At 38.1% G+C, this 14,499-nt stretch overlaps 1 protein-coding gene across 5 annotated transcripts in view; it reads right to left on the bottom strand.

Annotated features, from left to right (window-relative positions):
* The window catches only part of VWA8 (von Willebrand factor A domain containing 8), a 392,879-nt gene that overhangs the window by 112,785 nt on the left and 265,595 nt on the right, over positions 1–14,499 (bottom strand). For all 5 annotated transcript variants that reach the window (XM_057494495.1, XM_036932428.2, XM_036932430.2 and 2 more), the window contains 2 exons: positions 6,080–6,161; positions 2,471–2,675 (listed from right to left, as the gene is read on the bottom strand). In XM_057494495.1, the coding sequence (XP_057350478.1) occupies positions 2,471–2,675; positions 6,080–6,161 (287 nt within the window). The remainder of the gene's footprint in view (positions 1–2,470; positions 2,676–6,079; positions 6,162–14,499) is intronic.

Genomic DNA, 14,499 nt, shown 5'->3' with positions numbered 1-14,499 from the left:
AGGATGTAAAATAAGTCCTTCTGACCACCAGATGGAGATCACGTTACTGTGCTGGTAACGGAAGCTGCTGGCAGTCAGCAAGCGTCAAGGATGGTATTGCCTGTTCTTTTTTCTCAATACTTCTACGAAAGGCATTTTTCAAGCTCCAAAAATCAGGAGCAGACCTATGTTGAATAAAGGGTTCATACATGAGGAATAGCTTGGGGCATTGCATGAAAGTGAACTGTAAAAGACACGATTTTGTTTGTTACTACCATTGTCTCTGGAATGATTCCCATTTAGATTTGGCTGCGCAAACTACTTGTAAATAATAACATCGATGGGTCTAAGTAAGAACAATTAAATATGATGCCTCACTATTTACCAAGCAGTGAAAAGGAAGAGGAGAAATATGACCCAAAATTAAAACAATGGTAGACTATTTAGACCATTAATCCTGACTGTTTAGACATTAAGATGTATGCTCATAATTTGTTTCTCAGTTTGAATATGCATATATGTTTTCATCATCAACCAAAGTACATCAAGGACCATCAGAGATGGAAGAAGAATAGATAACAACTATTCTAATTTTCCAAATGGAACTATCATTCAATTCTGAGTTATGTAATTTTATTACTGAATAAGTCTTATTTCTGTTACAGCTAAATAAACTTTAAACTGAAGACATAAAGTTATACATTCCCTGGAAAATGTCTGGTTTCAAGAACATTCAGATATTGTCCTGCATAATATTGCTGAATATTTTGATTATTCTTAAGATATTCTGTTCATTTCTAACTTAATAACTACATATTCATTCAGTAGAGACTTAGGTATATTTAAAAATTAGAATAATTCGTGACAGTTTAAAAGAAGAATTCCATGTTAACAAATAGCTTCAATGAGCAGTGTAATGTTGTATATATGAACATAAGCAAAAACATATTAACTGCTTATTGTGTGCCCATCATTATGCTAGGCGCTTGGAATACAAAGATGCACAGTAGAGTCAGGGAAGCCACCGGGAAGGGAAGAGCTACAGTTAAAATACAAATAGGGGTTAGTTTTTGTAGCAGTCAAGACCAGTTATCAAACTCATGAGTAAAATTCCTTTTTAAAATTCTGTTGTGAAAGATAATTTAGGCCACAAATCTTCACCACAGGAAAAAATATGACCTTAGATATCTACAACACATGGGAAATTGAATAAAATACAAGAAATTCAAATACAGTAGTAGTAGTTACTATTAATCACCAATCACTGTAATGAAAAGAGGAGCTTAATTCCAAGGGAGAAGAAACTAATGTTTAAGAATAATAAAAGAAACAGAACCATAATTAATTAATTTTCTAATTATTGTTATGGATAGTGACCAACATTCAGTCTGTTGCTGTGCGATCACTGCACTTAATGACATTTTTATGTTTGAGCAATACATTTCTTTTAGCTTAATTAAATTAATATATTCATACCCTTTCAAAGGATTTGAGGTTGCTTACCTACATTAGTTTGAGATTTTCAAATGTTATAAGCTTTTAAGAATCCATCCAAGAGATACACATAACATTCATTCACAAATATATCTATTTTTCCCTTAAGAAGAACCATTAAAATAACCCATAAAATAGTAATTATTAATCAGGTATCAATGGAACAGTTTGTGGAAATTTCCTATCATATTAACTAGAGCTTTGCAGAGCAACACAGTTGGTAGGAACCTATCTTACTTTTTGCTGGGTAAAAAGGAAACGTAAACAGAAGTTTCTTCTGAAGATTAAAATAAATAAACTACAAAGAAATCCTTCTATGATATGCTTTACTATTTATGGGCGCACAGCCTTCCTCACTGTTCACATTGGTTCCGGTCAGCAGTGAGATTGGGCGGTGACTGGGGCATTTCTGGAGTTGTGGCATTTCCTCTCACTTTGGTGACCTGTTCCCATATATCATTCCAGTGCAGGGTTGGGTCTATTTCTTATGACTGCTCAACTAGCATTATTTGGAAATAAGGAAGTTAGGAAAAGCACAGCTCTATTGGATACATAATTTTGCTTATCTTTTCTAGTCTACAGGTTTTGGCCTCATAATAATGGGCTGCCTTTTAGGTCCTCAGCACTTGTTTCCTTGGTAGCATGTAGAGATGTTGACAATGAAGGTAGCAAAAGTGAGAACAGATGCAAAGGTGCTGCTGGGAACTGATTAATCTTAAGGTCAAAAAATAGAGACCGACATATGTATTGACATGTTGTGATGTAGGCAACCTGTGTATTTAAAGCACTGACAGAAAACTGAAAGGGTGCATTTTTACTTTTTCACTATCTAAATGGACAGATTTGTCTTTTTCTATTATGAGTTCAAAAATTATTTTAGCTATTTAAGCAAAGATATTTGAGTTGTTGGGCCAAAATTTTTTCATAACTGTGGCATGGCAACTAAATTTATATCTGAATGTACATCCTTAGGAGGTAAGGTCAATTGAAGCGGTACCTGTATATGTCTGTCACCTTCTTGTCCAATCATGTTTCTCCATTCCATGAGTGATCGCTGCAGATGTTCGAGTCCAGTTTCCCAAAGCCTGATGCAACCTCCCATATCAACAGTAACAACACCACTTTTGCCCCACTCAGCTATCAGGGCATCTGTGTCCGAAATAGTAGATAGCCATGTGGTATATGGTGAGAGATGCTCTGATCTGGAAAAGAAATCACAGCATTCCACCAGTTCATGGCTCAGATAATGAAGCTAGTTTAACCTGATTTAGGTTCATTAAACTTGCTGCAAAGAATTTTAACAGCATATTAAAAGGTAATATAAGCATATTAAAAGGTAAAATACTTTGCAATACTTGCTGCAAAGAATTCTAAAAGCATGTTAAAAGGTAATAAAAGCATATTAAAAGGTAAAATACCAACAGATCCATTTTTAAGGAAAAAAAGACACAGTCATTTATTGGTTATTGGGGACCCCAGATGATACCAGCGTTTGCTGCCAGAAGGAAAGGAACTCTAAACCAACTCATACCTCACACACCTGAGGGACCTAAGGTCAGTGCTGAAACTGATGTCTTGTTTATGTGTTTTAACAGTATTTCTGCTTGATATTTTGCCTTTTCTAACTTAGTTATATGGATTTATAACAAGGAATCTGTACTTCTTATATATTTCATACATTTTTCTTTTATTATATATTTCTAGGAATGTAACTTTTGCCTGTAAGAGTCAGCCACATACTTCTTTTATCTGAGCATAGCTCTCATTGTACAATAGAAACATAGGTTAGAAATTCTAATTATCACTCTTGGCCCTCCAAATACATCTGATGTTTTCTCAAGGAAATAAATTGCCTAAAAGTATGGTCCAATCAGATAATAAAAACATAATAAACTATCAATGTAAATCTGGGGAAGACACAAAGCCACTACACATTAGGTGAATCTTGTAATATGTTAAAGAATAAACCAAGATTACTTTGACCTTTTATTCAGACTGCCTTAGAGCATACTAAACACAGAGCGACAAAGCCAGACGCTCCAGGGACAAGGAAGTTATGGAAAGTGTTTCTCTGAAGAGGATGATAACAGTGGGCTGGGATCAAGCGTTTCAGAACTACTTTACATTACTAGAAAGACTCAAGGAAGTGAGCGTTTGATATAATATAGGATTTAATATCATGGAGTTTCCCCCAAAATATGTTTGCCTTAGGGAAAAAATTAGTAGGTAGAGATGGTGAAGTGCAGAGCTATTAAAGAGTAATGAAATTTATCTATTTTAAACTATAATGTTTGTAATTCTTCCAACAGCACTCAAGATGTATGCTTCTATTGAGCACTCTATCTAATAGTTGCATATTTAACTCTCCACCTTGAAAACTTTACAAAATAAGGGTGATTTCTTCAATATGTAAAAAAAGAAAATGCTGAAGAAATCACATATTTTCTACAATTTGTATACCAGGTCTAGAATCTCTTCCTCACTTTTTTTTTTAAAGCATGTTCTTCTTATACATAATAACAAGATCTTTAAGGAACACATAGAATTATAGTAGAGTGATGCCCTGATTTAGATACAGCCACATATGAAAGCTAGGTAGTATCTGTACAAATACAAATAATACAAAACTTTGAGGCAAAGACTCAAATTTTACTGAGGGCAAAAGTGGTATATTTATTTTGGCTCTGCAGTTAACATATAGTTTCACTGTATTTTCTATTATTTGAAGTTCGCCATCAAATGGAAAATTCTTGATATCTAGCAGAATGCTAAATTTAAGCAACTAGCAACAAAACTGAAATACCAATAGGTTATGCTCTTGGATAACATATATGCCAAAAATGCAAGAGTTGATCTCAAGAGAAATTCAGGATATACTGACAATGAACAGATCCTAAGTCACGTGGCACTTGAAATACAGCAAGCCCAAATTGAGATGTTTTGTAAGTGTAAAATGTATACTGGATTTCAAAGAGTTAGAAGAAAAAAGGAGTGTAAAATAGCACATTAAAATTTTAACATTGAATACATATTAAGATGATAATATATTAGATACACTGGGTTAAATAAACTATTATTAAAGTTAATTTCATCTGTTTCTTTTTACTTTTTTAATATGACTAATAAGGAGAACAAAATCACATACATGGCTTTTATATTTGTTGGACATCAGTGAATTTTGGTGACCAGCTGGTACTGGCTGCATACACAGCTGCTCTTCCAGATGTTTTTTTCTATGACAGGTATAACATATGGTTCATACAGAAAGTTGAAAGAGAAAACACTGAAATAAAAAGCTAAGGCTAATTAAGGAGAAATTAAGGGAAATACTGGAAAAGATTATTAATGCTTTAGAAATGAAAAAAAACAAAAAGTTGTTCTTTGCTTTTGTTACTTGCTTTTGTTACTTGAACTAATAGAATATTTTAATGAGCATACTATTAGTACTGAATAAGGAATTTCCCCAAGGTACTGAAAGCTATTTTCCATTAAACTGACACATTAAGATGTTCCAAGAAGGTATACTTATAAATGTTGGAACAAGTAAATCCATTTCTTTGAATAATGCTCTTATTATTCATATTTATTGAACCTGATTCAAGGGTCCTAAAAAACAAAACTATTTCTGAGTTATTGTGTACAGTCAAACTGAGTTATTTTCCTCTGGGGGCTGGAGGAGTGGATGGGAAGGCAGCCTGGGGACATTTTGGGAGAGTGACAGGTTCCCGTGTCCCTGGCCTTCTTCTGACCTTGGAAGGCTTTCCAGGCTCTTCTGCTCAGGATTTTGGGTGAGGCTTAACAAACGGGTTGTGAGGACTTAGTTGCTGTGAGGGAGTGTATGTCAGGATGGCCTGAGACATCAATCTAGACTAAAGCAATCTGGAAGGAAGGTGTTGGTTCTGGGGGACAAAGAAAGGAAGGAAGCGGAACTTAGGCCAAACAGACCAAAGCCGGTGCGTGCCTAGATTGAGAGAGGGATGTTCGGCATGCATGCGTCCAGAACACCTATGTTCCTCAAGGGAGGAGACCCAGCACTGTTGTTTTGCCCACCGTGTCCACAGTCTAGCTAGTCTGAGTACTTGGCTTCTGTCGCTGAACAATAACAACAGCAGTGAATTGTAATGAGTCTCATTCTAAATCTCTCGAATCCTCTGGCTACTATACAGCCTTCATGACTGTAGAAGCACAGTAAGATATTTAAAAACAACATTAAACAAGTACTATTTAAATTCCTTTGACATTTGAACACTATATCAGAAAATACATGGAGTTAGTAAGCATGAAAATACTAAAAATACTGCAATAACATAAAGTTGTTTCAGATTTTTTAGAAACAGAAAAATTTATCATTAGGATGGATCAACAAAAGATAAATGAAGCCTTGAAGGTGGTTAGACTTATGCTGAAACATTTTCTTCAAAATGAAAATAAAAATGGCAGTAAAGCATGCAAAAGAACAGCAAGACATAAACCAACTGTAACTGCAAAAAAATAATGAGCTTGCTACTTAAGGAAGCAAAAAGCACACATATATTCAGTGTACTTGGTAAGAAGTCACTGTTTTTATCTGACATACAAGCTAAGACAAAAGGTGAGAATGGATTACCTGGGAATAGGAATATATCGGAGTTTCTTTGATTGAAGATCAGTGACTTCTATAAAACCAGCTGTTTGTGGAGGGGTAACATCTGCAAACAAATCATGACATGAGCTGATTTTGAATTACTGCATGATACCAAAATAGGACAGAAAGAGCACAGATGCTGCTAAAAATGGGATGAAGCTATCAGCGCAGGACGGTACCCTTAGGCCCACCTGATGAGGTCCCGTGCCAACTCCAATCTCAAGGCTGGACTCTCAGAATTATGCTTTTGTCAAGGATTGCAAAGATTGTCAAAGGATGCACAGTAGGCCATGCTTCTTTACTGTCAGAAAATCTCCCAAGTTGTTTTCATTGTCTTCGGTAGAGTCCCAAGGTGGATCAGTGCTTTAGCACTCAGAGTTATTTGAAAACATTTCATCATCTGAATTCTGTTTCCCCCTGCTAGGATGCCACAACAAGGACAGCACAATGCACTGGAATCGGCTCTCATCCTGTAATCAAACCGGCCTGGCATAAGACGTGGGCTCGGGCATTTCCTAACTGGGTTTTGTGCCTGTTAGGTTAGTTATCTCACTACTTTTGACATTTGTAAAATGGGGATAAACAAGAGGATCTGAGCATAATAAACATTACTTTGAGGATTCGATGAATGTAGCAAATGCAAAGCACCTAATTAGTTTCAACACACAGTAGCTGTGACACTTAGGGTCCTGAAAGAGAGGAGAAGATGAGGTGAAGATGGCATAGTGGGGTGAGGCCTCCAGGTCAGGAAGACTATGAAAGATGGGCAAAGGAGAGGGCACTGAAGATGTGGGGGCCAGAGCCCCACCTGCAGTGCTGGAGTTGTTTCCCAGCAGACTTCAGGGCTTTCCTGACTTCTTTGCCAAGCTCTCAGTGCCACCAGCATCCTCATGACCACGAGCTGACACCACTGTGCGTCAAGAGCTCTGCTTAGCTTTTATAAAGAGTATTTTTAATACTGACAACAGCAGACTCAGGATTCCTATTTGAGAGATGAGGGAACTGAGGCTTGTGGGGGTGATGTAATAATGGGACTTGCTTCAGGCGACTGAGCTGCGGAGTGATGGAGACGGCTTTCAAAACCAGGTCTTTCTGGCTGTGAGATGCCATCCCCCACTCCACACCGCTCCGATCTGAGCTGACCCTAGGAAAACAATTTTTAAAAGAGCCTCATTTTACAAAATCTTGGTCACTCATGTTATCTTTACCAAAAACAACAACAACAAACTCCTCTACACAGGACCCACAGAAATTTTTGTCTGTTGTCTATATCTTATTACAACTCATTAAAATGAGATCTCCACGATGTCCACCTTGAATTTATCCAATGTAGTTCACAAAAAATAAGAAACCTGACATTTTTAGTTCATGCTTGCAATTGAAGGTGTTTGAATAGACCACCTGAAAAACTCAAAATATCCTTTATCCATTCAACAAACACAACTGAGCTTACTTTGCACCATACACTATGTGAAGCACTGAAATAAGGTGGAAAGAGATGTGGCTCCTGCCTCCTCTGAGGAGCCCCCAGTATAAAGAGGAAAGTTCCTTTTTTTTCTTTTTTTAAACCGCTGTGGGCCTTTGGGGAATTGGGAAAGAATCCAGGGTGGGAGTCACAGGCCTGGGGCCAGGTGTGAGCAGCAGAGCTGGATAAGGAGGGTCTCCAGGTGGCAAAGGGGTCAGGAAGAAGGGGAAGGTAACAATGTAGGGAGAGCAGAGGGTAAGAAAAGAGAGTTACTGTGGTGAAGTGATTACCCAACTGACTTGGTTTTCCCCAGATGGCCATATAAAACGAACATGCTTATCCTAAAACTGTGGCCAGATTTCCCCACCGCCTGCACTGGAAGTGCTGCCTGGGATGTAAGGTCAGTCTTGGATAAAGTTTTGCACCATTTATCATTTTTGACAGTTCCCGCTGCTAGGACCTTGTTGAAGTAGGATGAAATATTTATAGACCCAAGTTCTTTGCCAGAAATGACCAGTTATTGAAGTGCCTAGAATGCCCAGAGCTGCCTAGCTAACCAATTTACATTGTGGCTTGCCACTTAGAGGCACTTTTTTTTTGGTAAAGAGTAGTATTAAGTTGAGCTATTGTCAGTCTCAGTTCTTTGAGACTATCTGTGAAAACAAAGTAATCCAACTTATTTTAAAATATCTTTTTTCTACATCTTTCTTTTCTTTCACTGTGCAAATTAATTCTGTGGCTGAAAGAGGGTGAGAAAAACGCATAATGGCTGTGTCTATTTCAAGAAGGAAAAAGCAAGAATTTTATTCCTGGTGCTAAAAAACAGTTTCACATATCAGAAAAGGCAATATATATGGCTATTACTTGGAAGAAATACTAAGGGTGGTTGTAGTGGTGGTGGTAATAGCGAGTACTTCAAAAATAATCACAATTGATATTTACTGATTTGAAAACAATCAGCTCAGAAGACATGATTGAGTTAAAGAACTGAAAACTGTGGCCAGATTTCCCCACAAACTTAGCCAAATCCTAGTTCTATCCATTTAAAACATTTCAACACTTTGGAAAGGATGGAGGCTCAGGAAATTTCTGTTAAATTTGTAAGCCAGGTGGATTTCAAAGACAGGTGTAAACTACATGTAGGGATCAGTTCACTATCAGAGGGAAATCATCGCTGCAGTGTTTATCACAGCTCACCAAGCAGTGGGGACAGCTTGTATGCACAGCGCCAAGGTTAGGACGAGGTATAAAAACAGGGAGGCAAAACAACCAAGAACATTTTCAGAAGGAAGATGAAATTGTATTAAAAAATTCACTCCTTCTAAGCAATTAATTTGACAAACATCTGTCAACTACTAGGGTGAACACGCTTCTCTGGGCACCCACAGATGAAGAGCAGTGAGTGCCTGCAGTTGTGCTGCTACCAGATCTTCGAATTTACTTAAATTTCAAAAAACAGTGTACTGCTTTCAGTCCAGAGTCATTATTTTGTGTTTAAAAAGCTGAGGCCTGTGATTAAAAAAAAAAAAAAAAGAAAAAAAGCTCACTTTTAGCCAGAAGAAAAACAGTGGGAAGAAAGCAGTAAATCTCTCCCTGTCTGTGATGAAACAAGGTAGGCTCTCTTTGTGCAAGCCGCCAGGAGGGCAGCCTTCACAATTTCTACGGGTTTCTTTAATAAAAGGCTGATCTGCGTTAGTTTCTGAACTAATCAGGGTTCAATTCTATTTACTTAAAAGTATGAGTTGAGTTTGAATTTTCATCAGAGATCTATGTGCTCACGGATTAAAGTCAAACGGGCTGAAAGCTCCTGCTTTGCTCCCCTCACCCCTCATTTCCTGCTCCCAGACAAACTTTCAAGTTTTTAAGCTGTCTCTGTGACACTCCTCTTCCTCCTTATGGCGTTGTCTTCATGTTTTCATTTTAGGAATTATTTACTGACTTTCCTTGGTAAGATGACAGTTTAACTCTTTTTCATACACCCCTCTCCTGCCTGACTCCTCATTTTTCCATCCTGGAATATATTTATATGGTAATGCTGGTTAGATTAACATCCAGTGCTTGTATTACAATGATTATATAAATGCTATCCACAGCTGAGCTATGTCTTATAGCATTTATTGCTTTTCTTTCCTGTACAACTTTTCCTTTTAATGGAGTTAATGATCACTGTGCTTTGTTGGTTTAGTTTTTCACGTACTTAGCATAAATTGGTCTTCAGAGTGTTTTCTAATTGTCAAAACCTTTGAATATGTTAAAATATATTGGGTTTATTAATTTCACTTTCTTAGAAGCATCCCTCCTAAAATTTTCTCTTAAATTCTAATCTGATTTGGCTGACCCCTGGGCCTGTGCAGAGGCCTGTGCAGAGCCACCATCCTGGGATTTCCATTCTCCATTTTCCTAGTGTGTGTGTGTTTGGTTTTTTTTTTTACCGCCCACATTTATATAATTCTTCCTATGTACCAGCCACTATCCAAAGCATTATGTGCATTTGGAATATTTAAGGAACATGACTTAAGCAAATGAGGGGAAATAAAACTCCTAGCAACCAAGAGAAAAATGGCCAAAAATATAAACTGGCAATTCCCAGAAGAGAAAACCTGACATATATAAAAGATGCTCAAACTTAGTAGAAATCAGGGAAAAGACACAATAAAATGTCTGAGTCTTACAAGAGTGGATGAAGATGGGAGCACCAGGATCGCTTTCACTGCTGTTGGAACAACTTTGGGAAATAATTTATACTATACAGACTCTCAACATAACAAAGAGACAGGTACAAGCTTATTCATAGTCCACTATTTGTAATAGCAAAAATGAGAAAGAACCTAAAAGTGCATCAGCAAAGAACAGATGAATAAATTGTGGTATGTACTACAGTGAAAATGAGTGCAGTAAAGCTATCAGTGTGAATAATGACAAAGATTGTCTCCTTGACCCAACTCGTCAGTTCTTCTGTATCCTCTTCCCAACAAGGCTCCAACTTTTGTGTTTGTCTCTGTATGGTTCATTTTTAGCAAGAATTCTGCCAACTCAGTTTAACCAGAATCCCCTGCCCTGAATATGTGATCAACCTCCGTATCTGACTGGGTTCCTCATCCTCCATCTCCCTGGTGATGTCTGATCACTCTGCCTGCTTCAGCAAGAAGCCTGTTAGGTCAGCTTAGCCAGAATCCTTCCTTATCCCTGATATTCTCTTAGTAATTTCCCACCTACTGAACCCCACCAACAAAGTTAGAGGATCTAAACTATCTGATTTTAAGACTTACTATAAGCCAGACAGTAAACAAGAGAGAGTGGTATTAATGAAGGGATAGACACAGAGATCAATGGAACACAATAGAAAACCCAGAAATAGGCTAAAACATATGTGGTCAGTAGGTTTTCAGCCTGAGGTCCAAAGATAATTCAACAGAGAAAGGACAGACTTTTCAGCAAATGGTGCTGGAACAATCAAATAACCCCATGCAAAACAATAACTCTGAACCCACACCTTGCATCATATTAAAAAAAAAAAAACTCAAAATGGAGCATCTGAATGTAAAACCTAAAACTATAAGCTTTCTAGAAGAAAACAAGAGATTTGACCTTCACCAAAATGGGAGACAATGTTTGGAAAGCATAGATCTGATAGTGGACATAAATCTAGATTATGTAAAGAACATATAACTCCTTAAAAAGAAAAAAAGATAACCCAATTTAAAAGACAGGCAAAAGATCTAAAGAGACCACTAAAGAAGATACACACATGACAAGACACATCAATAGGCACTAGGGAATACACAAATTAAAATCATAATGAGATATCACCTCACACCTACTGGAATGGCAAAAACAGACTATACTAAGTACTAGCACAGAGACAGTACGACTGGAGCTCACATTCATTGCCGTTAAGAATATAAAGTGATATCACCACTCTGGAAAACACTTTGGCAGTTTTATCATATGACATAAAAATGCCACTCCTAAGAATTTACCCAAGAGGAGCAAAAACTCATGTTCACTTAAAAATCTGTACACAAAATGTTCATAGTGCCCTTATTCATTATTGCCAAAACAGTGGAAACAATCTAAATATACATCAACTTGTGAATGGGTAGACAGACCATAGCACATCCACACTACTTGGCAATAAAAAGGAACCAACTACTAACATACACAACGATATAAATGATTCTCAAATATATTAGGTGGAAGAAGGCAGACTTGAAAGACCACATACTGTATAACCCCATGTACGTGACATTCTGGAGAAGTCAAATCTATAAGGACAGAAATCAGATCGGTGGGGCTGGTGTGGTGAGGCGGGTGGTGGCAGAGGAGCTGACTGCAGACAGGCATGGGTGAGGTTCTGGGGAGGTGGAACTGTTCTCTGTCAGGTGTGGTGATGGTTATCCAACTGTGTACGTTTGTCAAGCTCACAGAACTAGACACTCAAATGGATGAGTTTTCCTATATACAAACTGGACCTTAATAAGGACAAATGTATACTTTAAGAGTATTACTCTGATGTGTGGAGAATAGGAGGAGAGGGAAAGAATGGCAGAGGGACCTTTGGAAGGAGGCTACTGTAATGTTCCAGTGCAGCGTGGTGGTGGTTTGGATGTTGGCAATAGAACTGTCCTCAAGTGGGTGGATACCAGATACACTGGCAAGGTTGTATCAAAAGGACATGGTGGCTGATGAGGATTAGGTGTAGAGTATGAGGGGGCAGGAGCATCAGGGCTGACTCCCAGGTTTCTGGGTAGATGAAGATGAACTAATTCTGGTCCAGAACTTCTTGTAGTTCCTGGCACGCTGTGCCATGCCCCTATACCTTTCAGATGGGGTTGCCTCTTCCTGGAACGATTCCTTCATTTGATTCACTCCCACTCATCTTTCAAGAATCAGCTCCTAATCACCAGTCTGGGTTGTGAGCTTCCCCTTTGCACTTGTATATCGCCCTGTGAATATTCCTGTCCTGCTACCTATTACTCGCTGCTAACTACACACACAAAAGTAAACTCGAAATGGATCAAAGACATGAAACCATGAAACTCTTAGAAGAAAACACAGGCAAAAGTCACTTGAAATAAGCATGAGCAACTTTTTCCTGGACACATCTCCTCAGGCAAGGGCAACAAAATAAAAAATGAAGAAGCGGGACTACATCAAACTAAAAAGCTTCTGTCCACAAAGGACACCATCAGTAGAACAAAAAGGATCCCTACAGTATGGGGAGAATATATCTGTAAACAATTTATCCAAGAAGGGGTAAACATTCAAACTATATAAAGAGCTTACACACCTCAACACCAAAAATACCCAAATATCCCAATTAAAAATGGGTGGAGGAAACAATGAAAAGACTAGGAACAACAAATCCTGGCGAGGATGTGGAGAAAGGGGAACTCTCCTACACTGCTGGTGGGAATGTAAACTAGTTTAACCATTGTGGAAAGTAATATGGAGGTTCCTCAAAAAACTAAAAATAGAAATACCATTTGACCCAGGAATTCCACTCCTAGGAATTTACCTGAAGAAAACAAGTTCTCAGATTCAAAAAGACATATGCACCCCTATGTTTCTTGTAGCAGCATTTACAGTAGCCAAGATCCGGAAGCAACCTAAGTGTCCATCAGTAGATGAATGGATAAAGAAGATGTGGTATATATACACAATGGAATACTATTCAGCCATAAGAAAGAAACAAATTCTACTATTTGTAACAATATGGATGGAGCTAGATCATAGGTATTATGCTCAGTGAAATAAGTCAGACGGAGAAAGACAAGTGCCAAATGATTTCACTCAATTGTGGAGTATAACAGTGAAGCAAAACTGAAAGAACAAAACAGCAGCAGACTCACAGACTCCAAGAAGGGACTAGCGATTACCAAAGGGGAGGGATGGGGAGGGTGGGTGGGGAGGGAGGGAGAAGGGGATTGAGGGGCATTATGATTGGCACACATAGTGTGGAGGGATCATGGGGAAGACAGTGTAGCACAGAGAAGACAAGTAGTGACTCTGTGGCACTGATGGTCAGTGACTGCAATGGGGTATGGCGGGGAGTTGATAATATGGGTGAATGTAGTAACCACATTGTTTTTCATGTGAAACATTCATAAGAGTGTATATCAGTGATACCTTAATAAAAAAAAATTTTTTTTAAGTGGGCAGAGGACCTGAATAGACATTATTCCAAAGAAGAAATACAGATGGCCAATAGGCACATGAAAAAATGCTTCACATTGCTAATCATGAGGGAAATCCAAATCAAAACCACAGTGAGATATTAACTCACATTAGTTAGAATGGCTGCTATCCAAAAGACAAGAAACACCAAGTGTTGGTGAGGCTGTGAAAAGGGAACCATCTTCCACCATTGGTGGTAATGCAAACTGGTGCAGCCACTATGGAAAGAAGAATGGTGGTTTCTCAAAAAACTAAAAAACAGAAATACCATTCGACCCAGTAATTCCACTTCTAGGAATTTACCCAAAGAAAGCAAAATCCCTGATTTGAAAAGATACATTCACCCCTATGTTTATGGCTGTATTATTTATAATAGCCAAGGTAGGGAAGCAACCAAACTGTCCATCAGTAGATGAATGGATAAAGACTATATGGTACATATATGTAATGGAATATTATTCAGCGTATAAAACCTGGTATCCGGCCATTTGCAACAACATGGATGGATCTAGAGGGTATTATGCTCAGTGATATAAGCCAGGTGGAGAAAGACAAATACCATATGGTTTTGCTTATTTGTGGAATCTTAAAACAAAACAAAACAAAGTCAACAAAATAGCAGTAGACTCACAGACACTGAGAAGGGACTGGTGGTTACCATGGGGAGGGGTTGGGGTGGATGGGTGGGGAGGGTAAGGGGGATAAAGGGGCATAAAACTGCTCCATCATAATATAAGTTGGTCACAGGGATGATAGTACA

The sequence above is a fragment of the Manis pentadactyla genome, chromosome 17 (genome assembly GCF_030020395.1).
Source record: "Manis pentadactyla isolate mManPen7 chromosome 17, mManPen7.hap1, whole genome shotgun sequence".
Classification (NCBI taxonomy): Eukaryota; Metazoa; Chordata; class Mammalia; order Pholidota; family Manidae; genus Manis; species Manis pentadactyla.
Note: the sequence above shows the minus strand (reverse complement) of the source record. Positions and strands in the feature narration are given on the sequence as shown.